Source organism: Fundulus heteroclitus, chromosome 1 (genome assembly GCF_011125445.2).
Source record: "Fundulus heteroclitus isolate FHET01 chromosome 1, MU-UCD_Fhet_4.1, whole genome shotgun sequence".
Lineage (NCBI taxonomy): Eukaryota > Metazoa > Chordata > Actinopteri > Cyprinodontiformes > Fundulidae > Fundulus > Fundulus heteroclitus.
This window is the reverse complement of record NC_046361.1, coordinates 23,062,822-23,087,216: the sequence shown is the minus strand read 5'-3', so window position 1 is coordinate 23,087,216 and position 24,395 is coordinate 23,062,822. Positions and strand designations below refer to the sequence as shown.

General features: G+C 39.9%; 2 protein-coding genes across 4 annotated transcripts; both read right to left on the bottom strand.

Moving 5' to 3' along the window:
* Positions 1-453: 453 nt before the first annotated feature.
* tnnt2a (troponin T type 2a (cardiac)) lies at positions 454-12,301 on the bottom strand. 3 transcript variants are annotated; one of them, XM_036138188.1, is made up of 16 exons: positions 12,182-12,301; positions 12,054-12,110; positions 11,829-11,839; positions 11,341-11,373; positions 9,282-9,329; positions 7,471-7,524; positions 4,657-4,686; positions 4,355-4,379; positions 2,390-2,453; positions 2,125-2,241; positions 1,963-2,040; positions 1,751-1,861; positions 1,563-1,672; positions 1,395-1,485; positions 1,267-1,307; positions 454-700 (listed from the first exon to the last, which is right to left on the bottom strand). In XM_036138188.1, exons 2-16 carry the CDS (start codon positions 12,086-12,088, stop codon positions 667-669), a joined length of 882 nt encoding a protein of 293 aa, XP_035994081.1. In that variant the 5' UTR covers positions 12,089-12,110; positions 12,182-12,301; the 3' UTR covers positions 454-666. The 3 variants fall into 3 exon arrangements, with proteins under 3 accessions (XP_035994081.1, XP_012711903.3, XP_035994092.1); XM_012856449.3 differs by having other exon boundaries at positions 11,341-11,370; XM_036138199.1 differs by having other exon boundaries at positions 11,341-11,367.
* Positions 12,302-12,594: 293 nt separating this feature from the next.
* lad1 (ladinin) lies at positions 12,595-23,794 on the bottom strand. The gene is made up of 14 exons (XM_012856427.3): positions 23,493-23,794; positions 22,758-22,940; positions 22,193-22,478; positions 18,661-18,740; positions 17,422-17,587; positions 16,916-17,008; positions 16,435-16,478; positions 16,310-16,352; positions 16,080-16,120; positions 15,900-15,966; positions 14,724-14,858; positions 14,538-14,624; positions 13,251-13,363; positions 12,595-13,104 (listed from the first exon to the last, which is right to left on the bottom strand). The coding sequence occupies exons 1-13, from the start codon at positions 23,528-23,530 to the stop codon at positions 13,265-13,267; spliced, it is 1,362 nt and encodes a 453-aa protein (XP_012711881.2). The 5' UTR covers positions 23,531-23,794; the 3' UTR covers positions 12,595-13,104; positions 13,251-13,264.
* Positions 23,795-24,395: the final 601 nt, after the last annotated feature.

Here is a 24,395-nt window from a genome sequence, read left to right as displayed (position 1 = left end):
ATTCTTATGCATGATATTCAAGATAAGCATGGTATGATAATGCTTGTTGCGTTATAGTGTCTAATATTAGTTTAAGAATTGTTGGGGAAAATAATAAGAAACCTGCTGTAATTTTGAAGCAAAAATTCGATACAATTGGCTATGTTGGAAAGTTGTTGGAAGAGGAATGCCTTCTAAAAGGATTTTCCCACCCCGAATGAGAGAATGATTCATTCTCTTTCAACTGTATATGGCGGAGGGGGGTGGAATAACTGGTGGATGTCTGGGCGTTAGTCCAAAATGTATCAGTGCCACTCATGTCCGAACCTGTCTTACAGCAGCAAGATTGCCTATTCCTGATTTTGCTTCTGGCTTCTACCATCTTGATTCCCTTTAATCTTCAGGCAGTTCCTTCGGTTCCGCTAAATGAATACATGCACCTGTAGTCACTTGTCTTGTAAAAGAGCCCAAAGCCACTGAATGAAATAAGGTTTTATTTACACCTACACGTTATTCATTGTTCCAAAGGTAATCAAAGAAAATACAGTTTGAACAGGACAAACTAGATATATATACTGAAATAAAATTCACTGGAAGGGATCATATTGAGGGGAATGGTGTAACTTGGGTGTGGCGAGAAAGCCAAGTCTCCGCCAAATCTGCTGCACACTCAGGATAGCAGGTCCTCTATTTCCTAAGGCCTCTCTTGGTTCTCTTAGATCTGTGAAAAGCAAAGAACAGGTCAGAAGGTTGAACATTCAGGCTTAGCTAGTTTTTCTACACGGGGCATTGGATGAAAGAAAAAGTACCCCCCCGCCCCTACATCCATGCTTTACAAGCAGCAAAAGAGCTCCTTCAGTGTTTGGTACCCTGCAAAATCTCCTCAAACCTTTTGACCTTTTTTCCATGCTGCATCCACAAATGACAGTGTATTTATTTGGCACTTCATGCTACAAATCAATACAAATTAGTAGTAATTTTTAAGTCAAAGGAAAACCAGTTGTTTCCAAATTTTTTACAGATTAAAACTTGGAGCTCCTACAGCCCAATGTGGGATAAACAGAAAGACGGTGGATAGATGGGTTTTTCCTTCAACAATTATAAAACATTATGCTGGTTGATAATATTTAATCCCAACATGCATCAAACCTTGTAGTTGTAAAACAGGAAAATTTAGCAAGACTCTGCAGCAAGTGTGTCGGCTGACTTTCCATTCACCTGGCTAACGAGGGTTGAGTGTTTATCTGATAAATAAATTTGGTTGTGGTTTGAAAAAAAGATTCTCACGTTTTCTGGTGGTCGCTCACACGGTTTCTTAGCACATTAATCTGGAAACAAAGAAAATGTCCAAATGTTACCGTATATGTGGCAGTATGTTTTATTGCGAGACAATACACCTAGATGCCCGCACTCACCTCATACTTTTGCCTGGCAAATTGGTACTGTAGGTCAAACTTCTCTGCCTCCAGCTGGTACATCCACTCCCACAGCTCCTTGGCTTTCTCCCTGTGGGGGTCATTTTACCATGCTCATAAATGAGAGGAAAAAACTTTGAGTGATACAGTAAATGTTTCTCCACTTACTTGAGTCCATCCTGACTCAACTTGTCGATGTCCAAAGATTTGCGTCTTTCGCTCAGAATCTTCTTTTTCTTCTCTCTCTCCGTCTGTCTCTTTCCACTCCGCTTCTCGTTCTGTGAAAAAAATGCCACGCTTTATTGGCTCTGTTGATGTCTGATTGGGAAAATTGTGGGCAATTCATATTTAGTCACCAGCTTTTGCATGTAGCCTCCGAAGTGGAGGCTGGTCAGGGTTTTCTTCTTCTTTGCATCATCTTCTGCCCTTTTCTTTGCCTCTTCCTCTTCTTTACGAGCCTTCTCGTCCTAGAATAAAAAACATGGACGTAACAAGTAAAACGAGCAGCAGGGAGACATCAACACATGTAAAAAAAAAAAATATACAAGAAACAGAAACACATCTCCACCTCCAGCCGCTTTTGACGTTCTTTGTCTCGCTCACTGCGGATCCTTTGCTGCTCTGCACGCTCAGAGCGGCGTTTCTCCTGAAACACATCGTACAATCTTGCCACTATCCTTGCATAATTCAACTGATTCAGTTTCTACCTGACTGCGATCGAGGGACGCACAATTCTTTCTTTGAGGCTAATGAGCTCCTCTTCTTCCTTCTTTCTGCCTTCAAAGTGAACCTCAATCAAAGTCTGCAGCTCCATCAGGTCTTTCTCCATTCTCTTACGGTGTATGTCCTGTAGAAACACAACACAATAATAACATAATCAGAAGGACCAAAGAGGCAATGCTTTGTTTAAGCAAATATGCATTTAGTCTAAGTAACATTAAAAATGAAAGCAATGTTTTCAATTGGTAAACAGATGCTGGATATGTGATACTCACATCAAAATCCACCCTTTCTCCATCTGGTATCTTAGGAGGGATTAGGTTGGGCATGATAAAAGGCCTAAAAAAAAAACACAAATTGTGTAAACGCTGTAGGTGCATATCAATAAGCTGGAATTAAAAAAGTTCATTTTTATTGTTAAATTAGATGATTATAACTCATAGCTAATAAAAACAAATTAAATTTTTCTCAGAAAATTTGAAAAAGTCCAGTAAAACATTGTTTTTAACACAGTAATGTCTGGCATGCTGAAAAGTATGCCGATGTACAGTATGCACTTTGGACTCAATACTTGGTCAGGGATGAATTACTGTACTGCTTCAATGCAACATGGTACTAAGTCAATCAAGCAGCAGCTCTGCTGAGGAGATCTGGAAGGCCAGGTTGCTTTAATAAGGACTTTTAACTCATCTGCATTGTAAGGTTTGGTGTCTCTCATCTTCATCTTCACATTGCTTCATGGATTCTTGATGGGGTTTTGGTCAGGTCAGGTCAAATGGCTTGCAAATCAATTTCAGTGACAACACGGTCATTAAACCAGGCATTAGTTTTATTTGGCAGTTTTGAGCAGGTACCGAGTGCTGCCCAAAAAGGGATATCCATAAAACTTGTCTTTGCATGGAAGAGTGAAATGCTTTAAAATTTCTTGGTAAATGCCTGTGATGGCTGGGCTTGATAGAGCACAGTGGACCGGCTCCAGCACATGCCATGGCTTCCCAAATGGACACCGACTTTGGAAACTACACACAAGATCTCGAGCAGCTTAGATACTGTGACTCTGCACTCTGTGACTTTGACTTCGAACATTAATCTAAAATGGACCTTGGAGGACTGAGCAACAGTCCAGTCCCTTTTCTCCATAGCCCTGGTAAGATGCCTCTGACGTCTCTGAGTGGGTCAGGAGTAACTTTACACAAGGAATGTGAAAGTGGTGGCCCATTCCTTGCATAAGTCTGTATGAGATGGCTCTTGAAGCGGCGTCAAAACCTACAATTCACTCCTTGTAAATTACTATCATTATAAGAACTAGTCATGTACTAATAAGTCTATTAGTGCATGACCTCAGCATTATGTTTCTATGAGCAGCTCATCTGGTGTCCTGGGTGTATACAGTTCCCCATACTGCTGTGTCCCCTCCTTAGACAGTGAGTTCTGCTGAGGATCTTCAGAAAGAGGAGACGTTGCCGGGCTTCCTTTACAATCACCAATGGTGCTAAAACTCCATTGGTCTGCATCCATGTGCATACCCAGGAACTTAAAGCTGGCCACTCTCTTCATGCACTCCCCACTGATGGTGATGGGCTGCTGGCCAGACTTCCTCCGTACCAAACACGGACAACAGTAAGCCGCAATGTTTATGTCAGTGTCTTGCACGCCGCTGTTGTTATTGGGCTTTGGTTAAAAGCCTTTGCAAACATAGAAAAAAAGTGACTAGATTGCCGTAACTGTATTGCTGTTTATTACTATTAATAACAAGATAAATGACTACATGGGAATGCAATATCCGATATCTGATCCAGCTAAATAGTCACTACTGGAGCCGATGTCTGATCCGTGTATCGGATCGGTGTATCTCTAATTATCAACCTCCGTTAAATTACTTCATGGAAGCAAATACAGTGCAGACCAAAAAGGGCCGGGGGGTGGGGGGTTGTAACACAATTCTGGGATCTAGTGTCTATTTTTTCTGTTATCTACCAGTACAAAAGAACAATGACCACTAATGTAGTGGTTTTCAAAGGCATAGAGGAGGAACATTCTTTGGCAACAAAGTCACTCAGTGGATTTTAGCCCAACCAAGCAGCATTTTGCTTTGTTTTTTAATTAATTGTGATCATTTCAACTACCATATGGTGGTCTTTGTGCATTTATTACCACAGATGTGAACAAAAGCTAAATTGTTGCTGTCAATGATGTCACGGTGAAAGAAAAACATCAACTCATCCATGAATGTAACTCACTTGAACTTTGGTTTGGCTTCTTCTTCTGTGGAATTGGGGAAACAAACAGAAAGAAGAGATTACAGAGATGAGCTAAACCAGACCCCACATGCAGACAACAACTGACACACTCATTTGCCAAGAACGTACCAAAACATGCCAGGAAGCCTAACCAAGTCTTAACAAAGAAGTCTTTTTTGGACATTCAATTTAGCAGGAAATTAACTCAAGCGTAACTAAAAGTGAAGTCTGAATAGATCTAAAGAGCAACAAACAAAAAAAGTGCGATGCGTGCCAGCATTCATTTGAATGCTCGAAGTTACCTTCTCCCTCCTCCGCTTCCCCTTCTTCACCTGAAACCAAAATGAAAAGGGAGCCTGAGACCTTGCAACCGCATAAATCAAATAAGTATAACTTGATCCACCAGTCAGAAATGTTTTGGATTAACTGAGGATGAAAATAAAGGTCGGGAATAGAACGTAAAAAAAACAGAGAACTGATAAACTCAAGTACTGCGTGATTTTCTGTGCTCCCAGAAGTGAGTTTCCATCATGAGTCATATTCTATAAATAAGCTCTGATGAGCTCTGGGTGTTTGTTTAGAGAGTCACGTCTTGATAAACGCTGGTATTTGGCCAGAGAAAGATTCTGATCTCTGAAAGGACCGTCAAATCAAAACGCCCCACTTCACACATTACTTTTGTTTACTTTATATGAATGAAGGACATGGTCTATTAGTTTTGATTTTATCCACTGTTTTATCTTTTATTTAGTCTAACATCTTTATCAATTTAATATAATTTGACTACAGCGTGGTTAGGTGGCCACATAGTAATATAGTAAGGTATGCATGTAGATCATAAAATGATGAAATTAAGATAAATGTCAATAAAACTTAAACATGTTACATGTGTTTTTGTGTGTGAATCGTTCACTTCCTGGCAGCTCGTCTACTGCTTCCATGCCAGCTGTGAAATGGTTTTATTTTCTCAACAGCAACATGACAGTCAGTAATTCAGTCCCTCTGCCATGATGAAGCCACAGCTGGTTTGTTCCATATACCAATGCAAAGCCATGTCACACTTAGTATTCAGGCGCTTAAAGACTTAAAGATGTCAGCTTTGGCAGAAATTTTGGAAATTACTGAATCCGAAATCAATTAAAACCAGACTACATTAACTTGTACAAACTTCTTCTGCATGGAGTTTGCATGCTTTCCTTGTGCATGTGTGGGTTCTCTCCAGATAATCCATCTTCCTTCTACATAAACGTCTCTCTAAATTGGCCTTAGGTCTGAGTCTGTATATGGCTGAGGCAAAACAGTGGCTCTACTCTAGGAATGTTTTTTGCTATAAAATCCTAAAGTCTAAAAAAACAAAAACAAAAAAAGAACAAGAAAAAAAGCGACAGTGTTGCCAGATTGGGCGGGTTTACACCCACCTGAGCTTCCTTTGAACACATTAAGCTGGAAAAAATTACTTATGGGCGGGTTCTAAAAATTTGGCAAGCTTCTCCCAACATTTGGCAGGCTTTCAGAAAGAAATAACAAAATGTTTTAAAAAAAATAATTGTCATTGTGTGGCAGAAAACTAAACACTTCCACATTTTAATAAAATGCCCTCTCCTTGAACTCATTTTATTATTTAATTTATTTCTGAACAGCGTAGAATCTGTCGAAGTGAGAGACAGCTTAAAAGGCTCAGGAAATCTTTGCAGGTGTTTTGAGTGAATTAGCTTATTAGGGTGTGGCACCATGAGTTTTCTGTAATTAGCTTTTGTCACAGTATTATAATTTTCCAAGACACTGAATTTTGGGTTTTCATTATCTGTAAGCCATAATCCTTAAAATGACTGAGAATATAATGAGAATATATTAAATAATGATTCTATTTAATATATGAGTTTCACTTTGAGATGAAACTGGCAAAAAATAGTGCACTTTTATGCATTTTTTTTTTAGATGTTCTTGATTGAGTTCAACCGTTTAGTTTTCTAAACATTTTTGTATAAACCCTTGCCTCCATGCCTCCTTGCCTTTTCTGGTTTCCATCCATCCATCCATCCATTTTCTAACATGTCTATGTGGGGTCGCGATGGGTGCTGGTACCAATCTCCAGCTGTCAACAGGCGAGAGGCGGGGTACACCCTGGACAGGTTATTCTGGTTTCCAGATGGCAGATTTTTATAGAAGCTCACATATGGGCAGGTCATCTCCAGCGTGTTTTGCGATGTGATTGATTTTTGACAGCAGCTCTTCTTTGTCGGTTAATGAACAGTTTTGTGAAAGAGGCTGCTCTTGGTACTACTCTGCTTACCCTCCTTTAAACTTGTCCACAACCTCACCCGTGACCTGTGTGCTGTGTTCACCGTCTTCATGATGCTGTTTGTTCGCTAAGAAACTTCTGAGGCCTTTGCAGAACAGCTTGACTTGTATGAAGACATCTTAAAGACATTTTGAATTAAAATATCCCACAAAAGGTCCAATAAAATAGATTAAGGATTGTCGTTGTAAGGTGGCAATATGTGTAGAAATCTAAAGGGTGTGAATACTTTTGCAAGGCACTATAAGCGCATTTTCCAGCGTGAACATTAGATTTGGGTTTTCCCAGCTTGGTAAAGGGCCACTTTCACCAGGTGTTGTGAGCGTGGCTCATCAGGCAAATCCACCCACCAGGGCGTTTTCTTAGTTTTATAGTACAGATTTGGCATAAAGACGAGACGCATTTTTGAGTAACATGCCTCTCCTTTCACTGTATGACAAACCTGAGAGATAAATAAATGCCAAAAAAAATTTGAATCTGACTAATGTTTGAAAACCTTCAGGTTGGGTGTGATGGGAAGCCAGTACATGACTCTCCAGTCACTTTGTGGTTTGGCTAAGTAAACGTGCCAGTGTGACCTCTCTGCAGACTGATGAATACAGAGGGAAGAACTAAGACAGCAGATCCTCTTCCCACATGCGGAGACTAGTAGCTGTGAATAAAGTTATTAGTCATCATAATTTAGATGTCAACTCAAGACTAATACAATACAAAGGTGCTCGGCCGCTTGGTAATCAATCACAAGGTTTCTCACAAGCGGAAACAATCCTACAGAAAAAGCTTTTACTTAAAAAAAAAAAAAAAAAAAAGCTCTCACCTTCCTCATCAGCCTCCTCTGCACCAGCAGGTTTGTCTTCCTGCTGGGCAGTCCCTGTTGGCACACAGAGAAAGTTGTAATGGCATGTCAGTGAGAGCTTTTACAGCAGTTGGGTGTGTTATAAAGTCAATGTCTCATTTAAAACAGCTTGGTGAACAAGATGGGATGAAACAACATCAGAACACATGGAACAGAACAATTGTAGCTTTTGTTTTTGCTAATGCACCTTGTTTGCATTTTGTGAATGAATTCTCTTTCTGCGTTATGCAAGTCTGACGGACATGGAGCAAAGTTAAACAAAAAGATCATTAAAAAAACAAATCCCCTTCCAAATCTGTTAAGCTGCTAAAATAAGTCTTTGTGTTGTTGTTATTTTTTGTTGTTGTTTTTTTTGCTTGTATTTTAGACGTGCGTGGACAATTGAAACCAGACATTCACTAAGCTGATATAAACAGAAGCATAACCTTTTTTTCCTCGGCGTCTGATACTAAAGTCGACTATTTAATGGATGTCAAAACAATTAGAAAGCCCTTCATATTTTCTTCGCAACTTTTTAAATAAATGAAGGTACACCTGTGGATGTATTTTAAATCATCACGTTAAACAAATCCTTCCTTGTGTGACATCTTGGAGGAAAAAAGCCAAAAAAAAAAAAAAACATCAGGCAAGATGTCAGACGGAGAATTGTGAACTTCCAAAACTCCAGTTCACCCTTGGGTACAATTTCCAGACCATGTTTACGTGTTTCTACAGTTATATCCAAGCGTAAACACCATGAGAATGACCAGCCATCATACGGTTCAGGGAGGAGACGGGGTCGTCTGTGTCTGAGAGATGAACGTGTTTTAGCATGAATCGTGCGTGTTAACCACAGGACCGAAGCTGATAAGAGAGGGTCGTTATTCACAGGGAAACGAGTCCTGCACTGACAATGGGCTGAAAAGGCCACTGAGAGAACAAGAAGTCAATGCTGGAAAAGCAACGTTGAAAAAAAATAGCATGTAGTAGACGTAGACGTAAAACTGCTTTGCAAAGAAACAATGATCCTAAGAATACCACCACACTGGTTATAAAGTGACTTAAGGACAACATAGTTATTGATTTGGAGAGGCTACCATAAAGCCGGGGCGGTAATCTTTATCACCTGATAGCAGCGTTCAAGGAAATATACAGGCAGAGATAAGAAGCTGTCTGTGATCAAGGCAGCCTACAAACCTGACTTAGTTTCTGTTCAGTCAGGGGGAATGGGCCAATTTTACCTGCCGATGTGTTATGAAAAGTTCGCGGAAGATCCTCTCAACATGTTTGGCCGAACTTAAAGGCAATTCTATCAAATACTGAGGGAAATTTATGTAAACTTCAGGGCTTTAAATAAAACTTTAAAAAATAACTTAGAATTTTTTTTTTTTTTTTTTTACAGGATGTTTACAGGAGGTCTTATCTCAGCGAAGACAAAATATTCTATATATTTTTTTATACAGTGTATATAAAATATATGGTTTCAGCTGTGATTGACATGACACCCTGTTTAGATTATTTCATAAATAAATACAGAAGAGTTGAAATACTTGTCAGATTATAGCAATGTAAAGTAATATTTTGATCAACTTATATTATTTCCTTTTGAATAGTCGATGAATTACTAGAACCTAGGATGACGTTAGATGATGTTGAGATTCTAGTGAATTCATTACCGTAAACAAATTCAAATTCTTCGGGGAATAAAAACATTTGCTTGACCAGTCATTTCAATAGTTGCTTTCTATTGAGGACATTTGTCCAGATATTATCGCTGCAATCCCAAGTTTTACCTTCCTCGGTCAGCTCCTCCTCCCCCTGCCCTTCTACGTCTTGCTCCCCTGCGGAGGAAAGCACAGGTGACCCAGTCATACCTACAGAACTGTCTGAATATCTTGAAACATCCCCCATCTCTGTATCATCTAACTGGAGAAGAGTCACACAAATAATACTGCACATGGTGAAAAGGGGAGACAGGTATGGCACCGAAGATCAAACTTTTTGGCAACGCAGGCACATTGCATGCAAATGGGGCGCCACGCCCGGCCTGGCAAGGCCTGGGTGTAAATACCAATGTGGTGCACAACTGACTCATACTACTGCCGTGTTCTCTCCTGAGGGCAAACCAGCCCTCGGTTCTGTAACTCTCAACTGAGTTTCAGGAAACGAGCGCTGGGTTAGAAGTGTCTTTTATAGGTGCCCGCATGCAAATGGGTTGGCCACAGGAGGACCTCCGCACACATGTGTGGACGGGTGATGCCTAAAAGACAATGATTTCTCCCCGGGGGAGTGATGAGGAATGAAAATGTCAATTATATAGAGCTTTGTTGTCTGGGTTCCCTGAATCCCTTGCAGAGGTAACCCTAAGTCATACTCTACTGTTCTTTATACCATATTTACCAGGAAATAACTTTGACATGTGTGGTCCTGTACCCTCAATGCTTCTGTTTTATGTGCGTGCCCCTCAGGTTTCCCCTGTTTCCGGCACCTTGTCGGACAGCTACACAACACGTCCCACCGGGCCTCATAAAAACTCTCGGTGTGCCCCTGGAACTCTCGGCCAGGCGCTGGTAATAGTATTCGATGCATTGATGAAGCATCTTATGTGTCTGAGCCACTGTTTGAACTCTTCAGCAGCTGCGGGATAACGCTATCGCTTGTCTGGCGATGCTGCCATTTAAGCACTTTGGTGCCGTGTCTAAACGTGTCGGCTCCTGCAAATCTAACATACCCATCAGTGGTCTGGATTTCTACCAAGTCATATCTTTTGTCAAGAAGCATGTTTTGCTTCCAGGGAGCCGGACGTTCTTGCAATCTTTTTAGAGGGTCCTTATAAACTGTGTACTATTTCATAAAGTTTACATGACTGTTTATGTAGGTTGTTTTATGTATTACAAGGCTCGAAACACTATCAATCATTAAAGATTTGGGCATAAAACTGCTCCTGAACTCAAGGGGTGACGTAGTGTTGTATCTATACCAGAGGAAACATTTCAAATAATTAATTATGAGATTAATCTTTAGACACTTTGTTGCCAGCAGCCTGCTACTAAGACAGTTTAACCCTATTTTGTGATTAAATCTAAGAATAACAAATATATCATTGATTAACAGACTTTTAATAACATTTTAACACCCACAAGGGAAATTTAAAATGCTATACACCAGTTAAAAAAAATATGCATAGCCATCACTTATTTAGATTTTGAATCATTTTTATTCAGTGAACAAACTTTTGTCTGATAGGCAATGAGGGATCTTTCAAATGACAAACAGAATAACAGGGGTATCATATTTTGGAAAAACAATCCTGTTCTATATAGATTTAATAATAAATAGCAAGTCAAAAATCATTTATAATAATCACTTGCATGTTTCCACTGCTACCTTTAGTGATTTACCTTCGGTTATGAACTATAGTTCTTTGAGGTTGGTCCACAGAAGCCTAAACATTTCTAAAGAAATTGGTTTTCAATAATTGCAATTACAATTTTTTTCTTAAAGATTCTTGTCTACTGTTTTTCCATTGTCATCATTATTAAACACACAGCAAAATCTCTATAAGTGACAACTAATTGAAATAAAAAAAATCTACCAAAGGCTTGGAGATTTATTGATCATGATCCCTTTAAAATAAAGAGTGATAGGAAGCGTGGCTCCCTGGAAGCATTACATAAGGAAATTAGGGCACAGTTTTAAACCTTTGCCCTTTAATGTATGTGTTGACAATGTTTTACGTTCCACCTGTTGCCGCGGTACCATTTTTTACACACTTTAGAAACAAAAGAAATTCATTCATCCTGAATCCCCAGCATCATTTGCCAATGTCTTGACTCAAAGATTTCAAAATACCTTCAACGACCTCATCTTCTTCTTCTTCTTCTTCTTCACATTCCCCAAGTTGAGGAAATATGACACAAAGAAAGAATACATACATGTGATTACATATATAGAGTGATGTGGTTGTATACAGAGCAACTATTGTACTTGGGAATAACGCCACTGATGCTATCTGGACCAAGGAGTCGGCTATAAAAAGACAAGCATTGCGCAACACAAAAAAAGACTTAATCATAATGCAACCAACCAATGCAGTGACAGTAAAGCTATAATATGTGATGCATGGACAGGGCAGGCCTTCCTGCAGCCTTGAAAGACATACGCTGAGTTAAAGATTTACAGTGAGTGTAATGAGCTCGTACAGTAGCGTCAGGCACATGAGTTAAGCATGCAGGATTAGTCTGAGAAAACACAGCTCGGCACATTGTGGGGTCTCTATTCAGACGCCACATCAGACCTTTCTGGAACGTCATTGTGCGTAATGATTCATGAGTTCCTACCTTCCACCTCCCTGCGGGAAGACAAACAAAGTTCACGTTTTAACGTGGCGCAAGAACCATCTGTCATCGCATCGGAAACTTTTAGCTACGCTGACAATCGTTGCAAAGAAAACTCTCTCTGCTTGTCATTTTCGAGTCGTGTGGGTGAGGTCAGGAGACGTGTTCAGTTTGGTAAAAGATGAAATTCCAGACACAACAAAAAGAAAAAAAAAGGCTTCGACCTACTCATACTCCTCCACTACTTCCTCGTTGTCCGACATGGTTGGGCACGTTCGGGTGACTCTGAACACCGAAACGCAGAGTCAGTCAATTCACCCGGAGGATCACGAGGCCAGAAAATCCTGCAGTCTTACCTGAGGAGCCCGTTAGATGAACGAGAGAGAAAGAGAGCTCAAGGTCCCGCTCCTAACCTTTACTGACCACCGAAGGGCACTGAGGGTGAGACATTGGACCACAATGAGGGGGAAGAGGTTCTAGGACCCCCTTGTTGCGTTATTAATAACTTCACAGATAGCATGTACTCTTCCTTTAACGCCAAATAAGGCCGCTGTGAGCACGGCGGGGTGACAAGCCAAAACGAACAAGATAAAGCCATGGACACACACACACGCACGCACACACACACGCACACACACTTAGGTTTAAATGGCACCATGCCACCGACAAAGCAAACAGGCATGCAGCTCTTATCCACATTCCCTTTCCTTTGAGATAAAAAAAGACGTCTGTTTTCTTTTCTGTGAAATTAAACTGCAGGACACGGTTGTTGTAGGAAAATCTTTTTATTTTTTTTTTATTTTTTATTTATCAGACAGGCAGAATTGATCCACAAGTCCAAATATAAGAAAAAGGCAAAAACTCTTTAAATTACAACTCTGGCGTTCAATAAACATCATTAGCCTGAAGACCTCCCCGGGTTTAAAGTGCTTGAAAAAATGAATTAAAAGTAAGGCAAACAGCTGCGGAATCTCAACCAGTGGCGCTGCTCTCACTTTGCCACATGAGATTTTCTAAACCTATGTCTTTACTTGTTAAACATCAGCCAAGCATATTTATCTTATTTTATTATGCAAAAAAAAAAAAAAAAAATCTTACACAAATAAGCAATGCAAAAGTGTCAGATAGAAGCCAAATAAGTGGAAAAGAAGGATCCTTCTATGAAAGACTCTCTCCGTTTGTTTTCCGTCATGTACTTCAGGAGTGAAAAAAAAAAAAGAAAGAAAAAAAGAAGGGAAAGGTCAGTTGTAGTGTTCGGTCATCCAAAATGTTGCCTTTCCTGTAAAAACAAAACATTCAGAGTCAAATTTATTGTAGAAGAAAGGAAATCACGTAGACCCGCTTTAGTTTCCTTTGCTTTGCTGCAACAGTTTTCATACTAATAAACGCATAAGTTTGTACGATCATTTGGGACAGATGACTTAACTCCAGAGGAGTGTTCACTTCTGGGTTTTTCCAGGGCTGATTTTTGAGACGCTTTCCTCCCCTCGGTTCTCAAAGAGGCTCCTCTTGCTGCTGATGTCCACATGTCTCAGGTCCTGCAAATAGATAGGTGACAAAATAAATATACAGACGGAAAAAAAAGAAGACATAAATGATGTGGTGTAAAGTTATGTGGCAAAATTAGGACACCCTATGAAACCTGGTGTATTTTTCACATGTTCAGTAATATTGATATGCATCAATTTTAACAACATTGAGAACTTTAAGCAAAATAACAGAAAAATAGAAAATGGAAGACCTTTTTAACGTTTTTTTTTTGTATCATGTAATAGATACCACTATTTCTGGTAAGGATTATATTAGCCCTACGTGTATATAAAATCACTCACAGACATATCATATCAGGAGCACTAGTCTGAGGCTAAGAAATGGTATTTAAGAGTCTGCTAATGGATTTAAAGAGGTTCTCAACAAGCATTAAAATTAATCCTTCCGTTGTATGGAAAATAGCCTAAAGTGAAAAGCTTTTAAACAGCTTTCATCATACACATGTTCGGTCGTCTAAGTGTGTTCACAAATCACACCGCAATGTGCTGAAAGATCTCTGCTAAAAAAAACCTAAAATGTTATCACTGCATGGATGCCTGCACAAACAGAAAGAGCCTACGCAAGTTTATATTTTATTAGAGATCTGCAAGGAGGAAATTTTTCCTTTCCTTGGAATGTTATCTTTTGTTTAAACAAGGTATTCTAAGAGCAAATAAATACATTCATTTTCCAGAAATAAATAAAAAGTGAGTTCGGCTATCATTAGCTGAATATTTCTCAGTAAAGAGCGGAAGATTTTTTTTTTCAATAATTCAAACATCCTTTAACAACTGATCTACTCCCAAAGTATGTTGGAGAAATTAACCTAAAATTTGTTTAAAATTAATAGACATAGAAAGGAATGTAAACTTCTAGAGACTACACTTGTTGGAATATGTATATGTATATATATATATATATATATATATATATATATATATATATATATATATATATATATATATATATATATATATATGTATATGAAAATTTCCAACACAGGGAAATATAACAATAAGAATTTTGCAGTAAACCTGAAAACTCAAACATCTTAGCCGAGCTTAACCGAGCTTTTAAAAAAAGATTTCGTGGTGTGACTCCATAGAGCGTTGCTGCCCCCTGGCCTCCAGCTGCCATAAGCCTCAGAGACATGAGTTAGTCTGAATTAAAGGGAAAGCTTACAGGACTAAGTGGAGACCCTGGTTGGTTGGACTTATTGAGCCAGGTGTTGATCCGATCTGACATCCCCGATGCGAAACTCCTAAATTCCTGGTAAAAAATACAGATGTGGAACATTTATTTTTACACGAGCACACTCATAGATATGACAAAGAACGGAGCAAGTGCATGATAAAAAGATAAATTTACACTTCTGGAAACTCCTGGGCTGGTGGAGCTCTGTTCCTTCTGATCCTTCTCAAACAGGCCTCTTTTCCTTGAGACCTCCTCCAGCAGGAACAGGGTCCTCTGGGTCACATCCGCTGAGCGGGGCACTTCAGATTTCTGAAGGCGTAAAACGAAGCAGCGAAGACCATCAGCAGGAATATTAACGGATTATTTAGGCTTATTAGACATCTACCTGCAATTAAACTACAGCTGGAGGGTTTACTAAGCAGGCCCAGAGAGTTAAAAGACATACGGTACCTTTAAAAACAACATTATGAGATCTTCTCCAAACGCAATGAGAAACAGATTTTTAATCATTTAAATTAACAACTTAAACAATACAGGAACCAATCAGTTTAAAACTGGTGACTAAATGACCTTTACAGAAACTATAACGGATAATTAGTTAAAACTGACTTAACCTGAAATTTTCAGGAGGCACTAAAAGCAGTCAAACAGTGTCCTACATGTGTAGGAATGTACAGTGTGGTCAAGTTGATTTTATAATCCCAATTGGTGAAATATTTTCTGTCTAAGGAAATCATGTTGAGAGACTAACTTTGCAGCAACCTTCCTCACAGCCGAGCTTAACTGAGCTTTTAAAAAAAAAGCTTTCCATGGTGGTTACTTTTAAACACACTGCATGATTTATGCATGCGGACTGGATATCTGGACATCATTACAAATGATGAAATCAATGCTCACCTAAACATCAGTGGGTCAATATTAGGGCTTTTCTACTTCTGTCCTACTTTGCCCTGATTCTGTTTCAAACACAGGCTGAACAAGTTTTTAACTCATTACTTTTAACGAGTCCTCAAGGTGAAGCATTAGTTTTACAGTGTTTCGGATTGGAATCCTACAGACTTTACAGATCCAGATTTAGCAAAATATAAATAAATAAAAAAATAATAATAATAATAAAAGCATAACTTTAACAAAATATCCAGAGCACTGTAACCGGGCCAGCTAAAACAAATTTGCATCTTTTTATTTGTAAATATGTAACAACAAGTAAAGCATGTCAAAAGAAAAACTCCATAACTGTATATTTCCCTGACTCTTAACATCCCGTTAAAAGCATAACTCTACAGCTAGATGAAAAATAATTGTTTTCCAGTAATAACCACAGTCAGTCTGTGAGGTTGGGGTTCTGACCTGTGCTGCCTGAGCAAGCTGCTCCATCTTCTCCTTGATAGATCTGGACGAGACCCTCTGTCTAGAGCTGAACAGGCACATTAGATGTATGCACTTATTTGCCATAAACAACAGTGATTAAAACTAAATTACAACAGGAAATACAAAAAAATGTAAAAAGAATTAAAGCTATTTACTCACTTTCTCTGGAAAGATCCCTTATCCTCCTCTTCATTTTGGTCCTAGTTGAAACCCAAACAGAGAATATAGTAATAGCCACGTACTACACTAATGTATTACAATCAAAGTTTACATTTGATTTGGAAGATTAGCTCCTTCATACTAAGCTTATGATCACAAACTTTTAGTTTAAATATATTTAGCCAGTTAAATTACGCCAAGGACAGGGAAAATTAAAGCTGTTAGCTTACTGTCTTTGTCTCAAACTTCTTGGAGGCAATCCGGACACTTGCACTACCGTAAAACAAACCGGTCAGTCAAACACCCACAAACTGACACAAATATCTTAGAAATGCTGACAGGGCTGGTTCCTTACCTCCTCTGGAGTGGCTTGCTGTCCTCTTCCTTCTTTTTCATCATCTACGTTAAAACACACGCCAGTGAGTGTCTGTGTGTCCCGCTGCCCTGACTCAGAGTGTCTGAAGGCTAATGTTCTGCACATTCATCTGCTTTCTTGTGATGTGTTTGGATGATAACAAAGCAGGCGGTAAGCTTGTAAATATTGCTTCAGCTATCAACACGAGGCCGAAGCTGTGAGCTGCCCAAGCAAATTCTGCTGAGCTGATAGACTGTCAAGCTGATGTTAGATTAATAGGCAAATTGGCAGAAGTTAAATGATGACATTTAGCAGGAAGAAAGTTTGCATTCATAGGCGTGTGTGTGTGTGCGTGTGTGAGCCTGTACTTGTAATTGTAGCTAAGTGGGAAAATGTATGCAGTTTACAAGTAAAGTCAGGACATTCATGTAAATGAGGACCTTTTTTTTTGGTCCTCATGTGTGTGGTTGTGTGTGTTTACCCTGAAAGATATGGTCCTTGAGCTCTGTCTGACGAAGGCAGGTTTGGTTGCTTGTTCAAAGTTTCCGATGCTTGGAGATCCATTCGAACTGATCTGGGATATAGTACAGATGAGACTCCTTTAGTCACAATTAAGATGAACACCCAGATGTTTTTTTTTTTTTTTTTTCACGTGTAGCTTTCTGTTCTGGTCTCTTAAAAAAAGTCAAAACCTTCACTCTTCCACCACCAGGAGGTGCTGTTTCTTTGATTGTACAGATGAGCTTAACTTTCAATTAAATTCAGTTAATCTTTATTGATGTAATTCTAGTATGCAATAAATATCCACTCAAGCTGCTTTGCACAGAAAGCAAAAGGTACAGCTGTAGCGCTTGGCGAGCACTTAGCTATCCATTTGACAAGCAAAACAGGCAGCTGAGATAAAGCTGTAAATTATGACATCTGTCTGTGTGTGTGTTAGTGTGTGTGTGTGTGTGTGTGTGTGTGTGTGCGCGCGCGTTGGTCTACCTCCTGTGCATGTCCATTCTGGACAGGACTTTGAGATCCATGAGAGGATGTACTTTGGCAGGGTGAGGGAAAGGGATCCATGGGAGACAAGGGCGCTGACGGAGAACAAGGACTCCTGGGAGTTGTATGGCCTGATGGACTGTTGTCAAGGGAAATGGACAAAGAGCTGCAACAGCAGAGATACATGCAAAAACTTATATTATATTACATACATGAGAAAGAAACCTTGAAAACAGTGTGATTTGCTTCACTGTGAACCCTAATAAAGTTTGCATACACCCATTATAGTCAGAAATGTCATATTTATTGTAGGAATTAAGATGATTTCATGAAACTGCCAGCCAACAACTTCAGCAAATGTAAAAAGCTTCTGGTATTAATCTGGATGGATATTTGACCACTCCTGGCAGTGTTAAGTAAGTGAAATTATTATTATCATTATTATTAATATTAATTGTAGTACTAGTAGTAGTGTTTATTTATTTATTTATTTTTAGAACAGGCCAGGCTTTAAAGCAAAGTCCACCCATTTTCAGGATGGTTGAAGCCGGGAGTTTCCAAAACCTATAAAAGCCTGCTTTTTCAATTGCATCACCTGTCTCGGTGTAGGTTTGGGATCATTGTCTGGTTGGAGCACCCTGTTGACTTCAGAAGTGACATATTTAAGCTCGACTGAAATTTGCAGCCACCTAAATGTATAAAGTAAATCCCTCCCCGAGTGAAGATGTGTGGTGAGTCAAGAAGATATCTGAGCTTTATTCTAAATAACAAAAGGTACAACAGAAGGATTCATGAGCAATCTAATGTTAACCTTTTGTTGAGGGCCTTCCAAGAGCCCTTAGCTATAATGAAAATCCTCTAATCCTGTTTTGGTTTGTAAATATATGCATTGAATTCCTTGTATGTCCATTTAAAATATTTGCTGAACCGTTCAGATACATAGAATCGAACGAAACAGGTGACTTTAGACATTAACAAGGTGCACCATAAATTATTTAGGGATTTCAGAGTAAATGGGGCTGATAAAAATGCAAGCATAATATTAAAGGTAAAAAAAAAGAAAATCAAATTTCCTTTTTCTTCAGTTTTAAAACCATGCCTTAGTTTATATTAGTCTATTACACGAGATTGTAATGGAGTGGAAGTTTGTTCAAGTTCAAGGGTTAATATAAGATCATTAAATATTTAATTCTCATCAATTACTCAATAAAAAGACTCAACAAAAGTCCCATTATTAACCTGACAAACTTGCGAGCTGGTCTGGAGGCTGGTTTGGATTCAGGTGTAGGCTCGCTGCTCGCCGACTCTCCATTGTCATGCTACAAAAAAAAAAAAAAAAAAAAAAGAATGAACATAATTAACCAGAGCTGACTGAATGTTTTCAGTGGCTTTGTACATATGCACCCATGACACACCTTATATTACATAACGCAGTTAGCTATGTCCTAATTTGTAGTTATAATGTAAGAGAGAGGACTGTATATGTAAGACCAGATAAGGCTGAAACTGTGACTGTAAATATTTCTTATCTGGGTTTAGATATGTTTTGCATGTTCGGTTGCTTTAAAGAAAGAGCGCAAGTCCAATAACTATTTAATCCCTGGTCCAAAACCTTTCTACATCTTACCTTATTACAAGTCATGTTTTAAAAGCTGCATGTGCATGGGAAAGCTTAATTATCTATGAATGCTGCATATTATTTTTTTTCATGCACTATAGCTAAAAGAAGTCAGTTGACTGAAATGCTTAGACCCCGCATTGCCCCAAACCCTTCAGGCCAGAGGAGAAACATAAACATAATGTTAGGTATGATTCCATGTGATATAAAGGTGCAGTACCTTGTCTACACACCACACATGGTACATATTTGGGTCATCTGTAAGTACATTTGTGTTTTTCAGATCTAATTGGCTCAAATGCACAAAAGGTAGGATCTTGCAACCGATGCTAAACCAAAATTAGCTCAGTTAGCTGCAGCCAGAACACAACCAAGAAGTGACACTTGGCCTCAGTTGGCCTGCTACAGCAATCAACATCCGACACAGTGGGATCTTGTTGCTGTATAATTGGGAAATGATTAACGTTAACTCTCTCTTTGCATGGGGTAAGAGATTAGCCACAGCGCAGGGTTGCAGCTATCAGAGCACTGTCAGAACTTTGTGAAGAATCAATAGGACAGCTGTAAGTGAAAGTTTGACCAGTGTACAAAAATGCCTAACATTTTATTATTTTCTTGTTTGAATTGTGTTTCATGACTTCTAGTTTTTGTTAAGTTGCTATTTCCCCCTTTTATTTTCTGCTATGAATTTATATATTTTTCAAGCAGCACGAAAGGAAGGGTAGGCAGCTCTGAAAACCAACACAAACTCAGTTAGATAAGTCCTATTCAGCTGCAGTATATTAAAGTTATAAGTTCTGGATTGTTCTGAACCTTCCATATCATCATAGAAAGAGGCCAAAAAGATAAAGAAGGACCGCCATCTTAAAAATCTACTTTGTCAGGAAAGGGCAAGACATGAAGTCACTGATCCACCCGACCGGACACAAAGAAGCACATTTGAATGCCTTTTAGATAAGTGTGGCCAAATGGTACCCAGGACAGGTCCAATGCTTATAACAGAAGGCAACATTACAGATGTTCAAGACAGCAATAACTACGTCACAATCACAAGGGCAAACAGCAGCTTTGAAGAGGCTGCAAGGGAATCAGCAGCAACCCAGTCCCCACACAGGGTAAGAAGCTCAGAAAAGGCAGTAAATGTTTAAAGCAAAGTCCAAACTACCAGCACGTGCCCCCTGCCAATTATCAGATACCCTGTTGCTATAATAGCCAGGCCAACGGAAGATCTAGAAGTATTTCAAATCAAGATAAGGAAGCTCATTGTCATGTGTGGAGGGTTTCACGCTAAGCCCAGCACCATGAGACCAGCTAATAATAAGAAGAAGGCCAACCCATGGCTAATAAGCATCAGAGCCACTATCCAGGATGAAAGAATAAAGATTGTCCTGTATATTAGGCTGGAGCAGGGGTCACCAACATGGTGACCAAGGGCACCAAGTAGCCCTCGAGGACCACATATGGTGCCTATGAGCCTGTTCTAAAAAAAGCACAACCTGCCTGTGAGCTGTATCTAAAACTTAATTTTATTCCATTACTCTTCCTGTTTATTCACACTTGCATTTATATAGATTTAAAAACGACAATGTAACAAAGCATGAAAAATATGTTTATTTTACATAAAGTTAAGATGAACTCTGACTTTGCTAGTTCAAAGGTAAGTACTGGTAGCCCTCCGTATGAGACAATGCCAATGAAATAGCTCTCGGTTTAAAAACGGTTGGTGACCCCCTGGGCTGGAGAATCTCAGGCTGCAGAAATCCCAATGTGGAAGAAGGAGGACTGGAAAAGGCCATCATGGAAGGACACGGTTCTGCACGGTTATGTCACTAGCAGATTGAAAAAGGGACTAAGACGAAAACTACCAATGGCTAGAGAAGCCTGCACTGATGATCATAGAAACACAGGTGTGTGCAATTGCCCCCCTGAAACCGCAGAGTACATAGAAGCTGGCTGCACATTGCTGACAAGGAAACCATACACAGAGGACAACGTCTAAATAGCTGGAACAGACTGCAGGAAGATCCGTGCCAAGTATGGTCTGGTGTTCCGACACTCAACATGGGAGACATTACCACAAATGACTTGAAGATCCTGTGGGAGTTTCAGATCCCGTATAATAAACAGATGACTAACCAACCAGACATTGCTGCGGTAATAAAAGTACAAAACAAAATAGTACTGGGAGACTTGTCCAGCCTAAGTAGCAGCAGCGCCATGAAGAAAAATGACTTGATGTTTCTAGGAAACGGAGGGCTAAATGATGAGCAAAAGAAGTTCTGGAGGGTCAGGTCTTCCGTAGTGCCAGTGGGCATAAGTCACAGTAAAACTCTCGGGGGAATAGCATTTGAAGATTCCAGAACCAACCTCTAAGATCTCTGTTCAGCAAAGGAACAGCTAAGGCACTGCGCAGAACCCTCAAGCTCTCAGACCTTTGGTGTAGCACCAGAGCTTCAAGTGTAGCCACCACAATTGACAGGGTTTGTGGTGTTTTGTTTGTTTCAGTCTACATCTCCAGCCAACATCTGCTCTTTTCCTCGGTTTGCTCTCAGTATCAGAGGCTGAGTCAGTTCCTGCGCAAGTTTAACATAGTTTTTTCTTCCCCAGTATGAAAGCCTTTTGTTTTTCATAAAATAAAAGAAGGTGTATCCATCTCTTTTTTTTGTGCCCATTAGGATATAAATACAACTCAAGGAAGCCTAAGGGCTTCCTTTGCTTTCTATGTACTTAACCTTTATGTAGTAATCCCTGCATAAACAGAACTATGTATGAGCTCATCCTAACAACACCACTGGGCCGTTGACAGCTACCTGGCATGGCATTATTTTTTTCACAATCGATCGTTCGTATATGTAATTATTTTTCTTAGGGTTTTCACTTCTTTTTCCAACTCCAGCACAGGAAAACACAACAGAAAGCTTCACAAAGTTGAGCTGAGTAGCTGTGCTGCTTTAGCCCCACCCTTCTCCTCTGGCTGAGAAGAAGTGATAACCTTTTGATGATAAAAAAAACATGGCTAGCTATAACTGTGTGGACTTTGGCATAAAAAACCTCCATATCCATTATGGTGGGAGGTGGAGAAGAAGCATACGCTCATTCACATAAAAACGTTCTAGTTTGGTTTCACTTATAAGAGAAAGCTCTTCTACTTACTTGTGTTTTTGCACTGCTAGTTCTGGTACTGCTGTCACCCCTGCTGGTGGGACTGTAAGACGATGTTATAGGCGGCGGCTGTGGTTTGAACACACTGCCCTTCCCCTCTTCCAACTCCCCAAAAAGTGCCACCCTGGCATTTCCCTCTCCTTCTTCCCCTCTGGTTGCCTTCGAATTACCCTCCTCTTCCTCTTTCTGCTGCCTCAATACCTCCACGTGTCTCATCCTGCGTTTTTCATCGCGTGCTCGCAGCATCTCCACAAAGTCCAGCTGGATCTGCTCAACGCTTCAAAAAAAAAAAAAAAAAAAAAAAAACATCAAATATGCACATACGTTTATGTCTGGAAGGCAGTATGGAGATTAACCTAACAGTCATGTTTTTGGGCTAGGGGAGGAAGCCAGAGTACCAGGAGAGAACCCACGTGTGCAGTCAAAGGGGTCCTAACCTCTTTAAATGATTATTGTGCAGTTCATCTCTATTTGGATTACATAAATCTAGGGAAGAGTGAAATAATGGGGCCAGAAACAGGCCATATTTATTTGGTTTATAAAGTATCAAATCAACCTGCTGAGGCCTTGAGCTGTCTCACTGGAAGATTCAGCTCCTAAGGCGCCGCCTCTTGCGGATGGTGTTCCTTCTGTTGGGCTGGAGTCCCCATCTTGATCAGCAGTACTGCTGCTCTTCACCCTCCTTCTCCTCTCCCTCTCCACCTCCTCCTCATCTTCCACCGTCCACTGACGGGCAAGCCTGGTTGAGAACGCACAAGGTGATAGCATCAGCGAACACTCAACTTAGAATAAAACAGCGAGACAACGTGTTTAAAAAAACAGGAAGACGTTCAAAATAAAACGTTTTCAGGTGAATCCAACTGCTCCTTTTGGTTTCCCAGAATGTAGCGACTATAGTAGAAATAACTGTTACGCCAAACCTGTTTTACGTGTTCGGCCTTCACAATTCTCTAGGGAAATTTTTTTTTTATCAAACCCATTCAGCTTGGCATGACAAAACAATCAGTTAATCACAAAGACAGGCATACAGCCGCTCGAGTGAAAAGTTTCCTTCCATTCAAACGCAGAAAATGTTTTCTAAAGACTCAAAAACTGTGAAACATAGAAACGACTGGTACAGGAATAATATTTAATAATAATAACAGATGATCTAGTAGCAAAGATCCAGTCTTCCTATTCAGAGCGAAATCAAAGCTTGAGCTCAGGTTAAAGCGAAAGTGCGTGATGTTCCATTGTCTCTTCACAACAGGTGACATTGTCCACGTTACAGAAAAGCCAGCGGCGGTCTTACCTGGACAGAGCGGACCAGTTTTTCCGACTGATAGACATGTTGGGAGGAAAATGACTTATTTTTCCCCAGTAGACTCGCAGAGGGCAGGGAAAGCTCCACAGGCTGGCACTCTGAGGGAGGAAGTGACATTAGAGTCGGCGAGGCACAAAGCAGTCCACCTTTAGCTCAATGAGACGTCACATGACCAGAGAGGTGAGCCTTCCACCTGACAGAGAGGGGGAGGTGGGGAGAGAGGGAGCTTCTCTCCTTTTTTGGTGAAAGTGTGGCCCTGTCATGCATTCTCATTTATTATTATCATTACTATTGTTACGTATGTATAACATCTCAGGCATATCATTTGCACCAAAGTTAACTAAAAGGTTTTTTTTTTTTATAACAAAATGAAAAGTTTTAGGCAAATTAAAGCTAAGCCTTGATGGGAACAAAAGATACAAACACAGTTACAGCCAAAAACCTGCAAAAGCTCAACTTCTCTGAACGCACGTGTTATATTAGCAAGAAGGTTGCTGTAAGTGGCAGCGAGATTTGGTGAGACTGTTTGCTTTGCTGTTGGAGGCCACTCCTTCCTTTGTTGTGTGCCGGACTCTGACCCAGGCTCCGTCTGAAAGACACACACACACACACACACACACACACACACACACACACACACACACACACACACACACACACACACACACACACACACACACACACACACTGTCCACCTCCTCTGACTTTAAATATCCCACCCAACCCTGCATGTTTCATGACAGTAAAGAGTTTGAGTCTGTAATAAAGTCCACAATATATATTTTTTTTCTCCCCTGCAAACTTGAACCTGCTTGTCTCACGCTTAAAGAAAATATCTGTGGAAGTAACATGCTATCAAACAGAACTGCATGCCATCATTCAGCAGTAAGC

Bases quoted from the DNA above. Each gene is read 5' to 3' on its own strand.
- tnnt2a (XM_036138188.1), bottom strand. From the start codon at position 12,088: ATGTCGGACAACGAGGAAGTAGTGGAGGAGTATGA. The intron at 9,330-11,340 runs GTATTTTGAAAT...TTTCCTCCGCAG, and splicing joins AGAAGATGAGGTCGTTGAAG to GGGAGCAAGACGTAGAAGGG. The intron at 1,486-1,562 runs GTAAGTGGAGAA...TGACCCCCACAG, and splicing joins TTGAGTCAGGATGGACTCAA to GGAGAAAGCCAAGGAGCTGT.
- lad1 (XM_012856427.3), bottom strand. From the start codon at position 23,530: ATGTCTATCAGTCGGAAAAACTGGTCCGCTCTGTCCAG. The intron at 16,479-16,915 runs GTAAACACACAC...GTTTTAACGTAG, and splicing joins CAAGGACCATATCTTTCAGG to ATGATGAAAAAGAAGGAAGA. The intron at 13,364-14,537 runs GTAAGCTTTCCC...ATCTATTTGCAG, and splicing joins CAGGGTCTCCACTTAGTCCT to GACCTGAGACATGTGGACAT.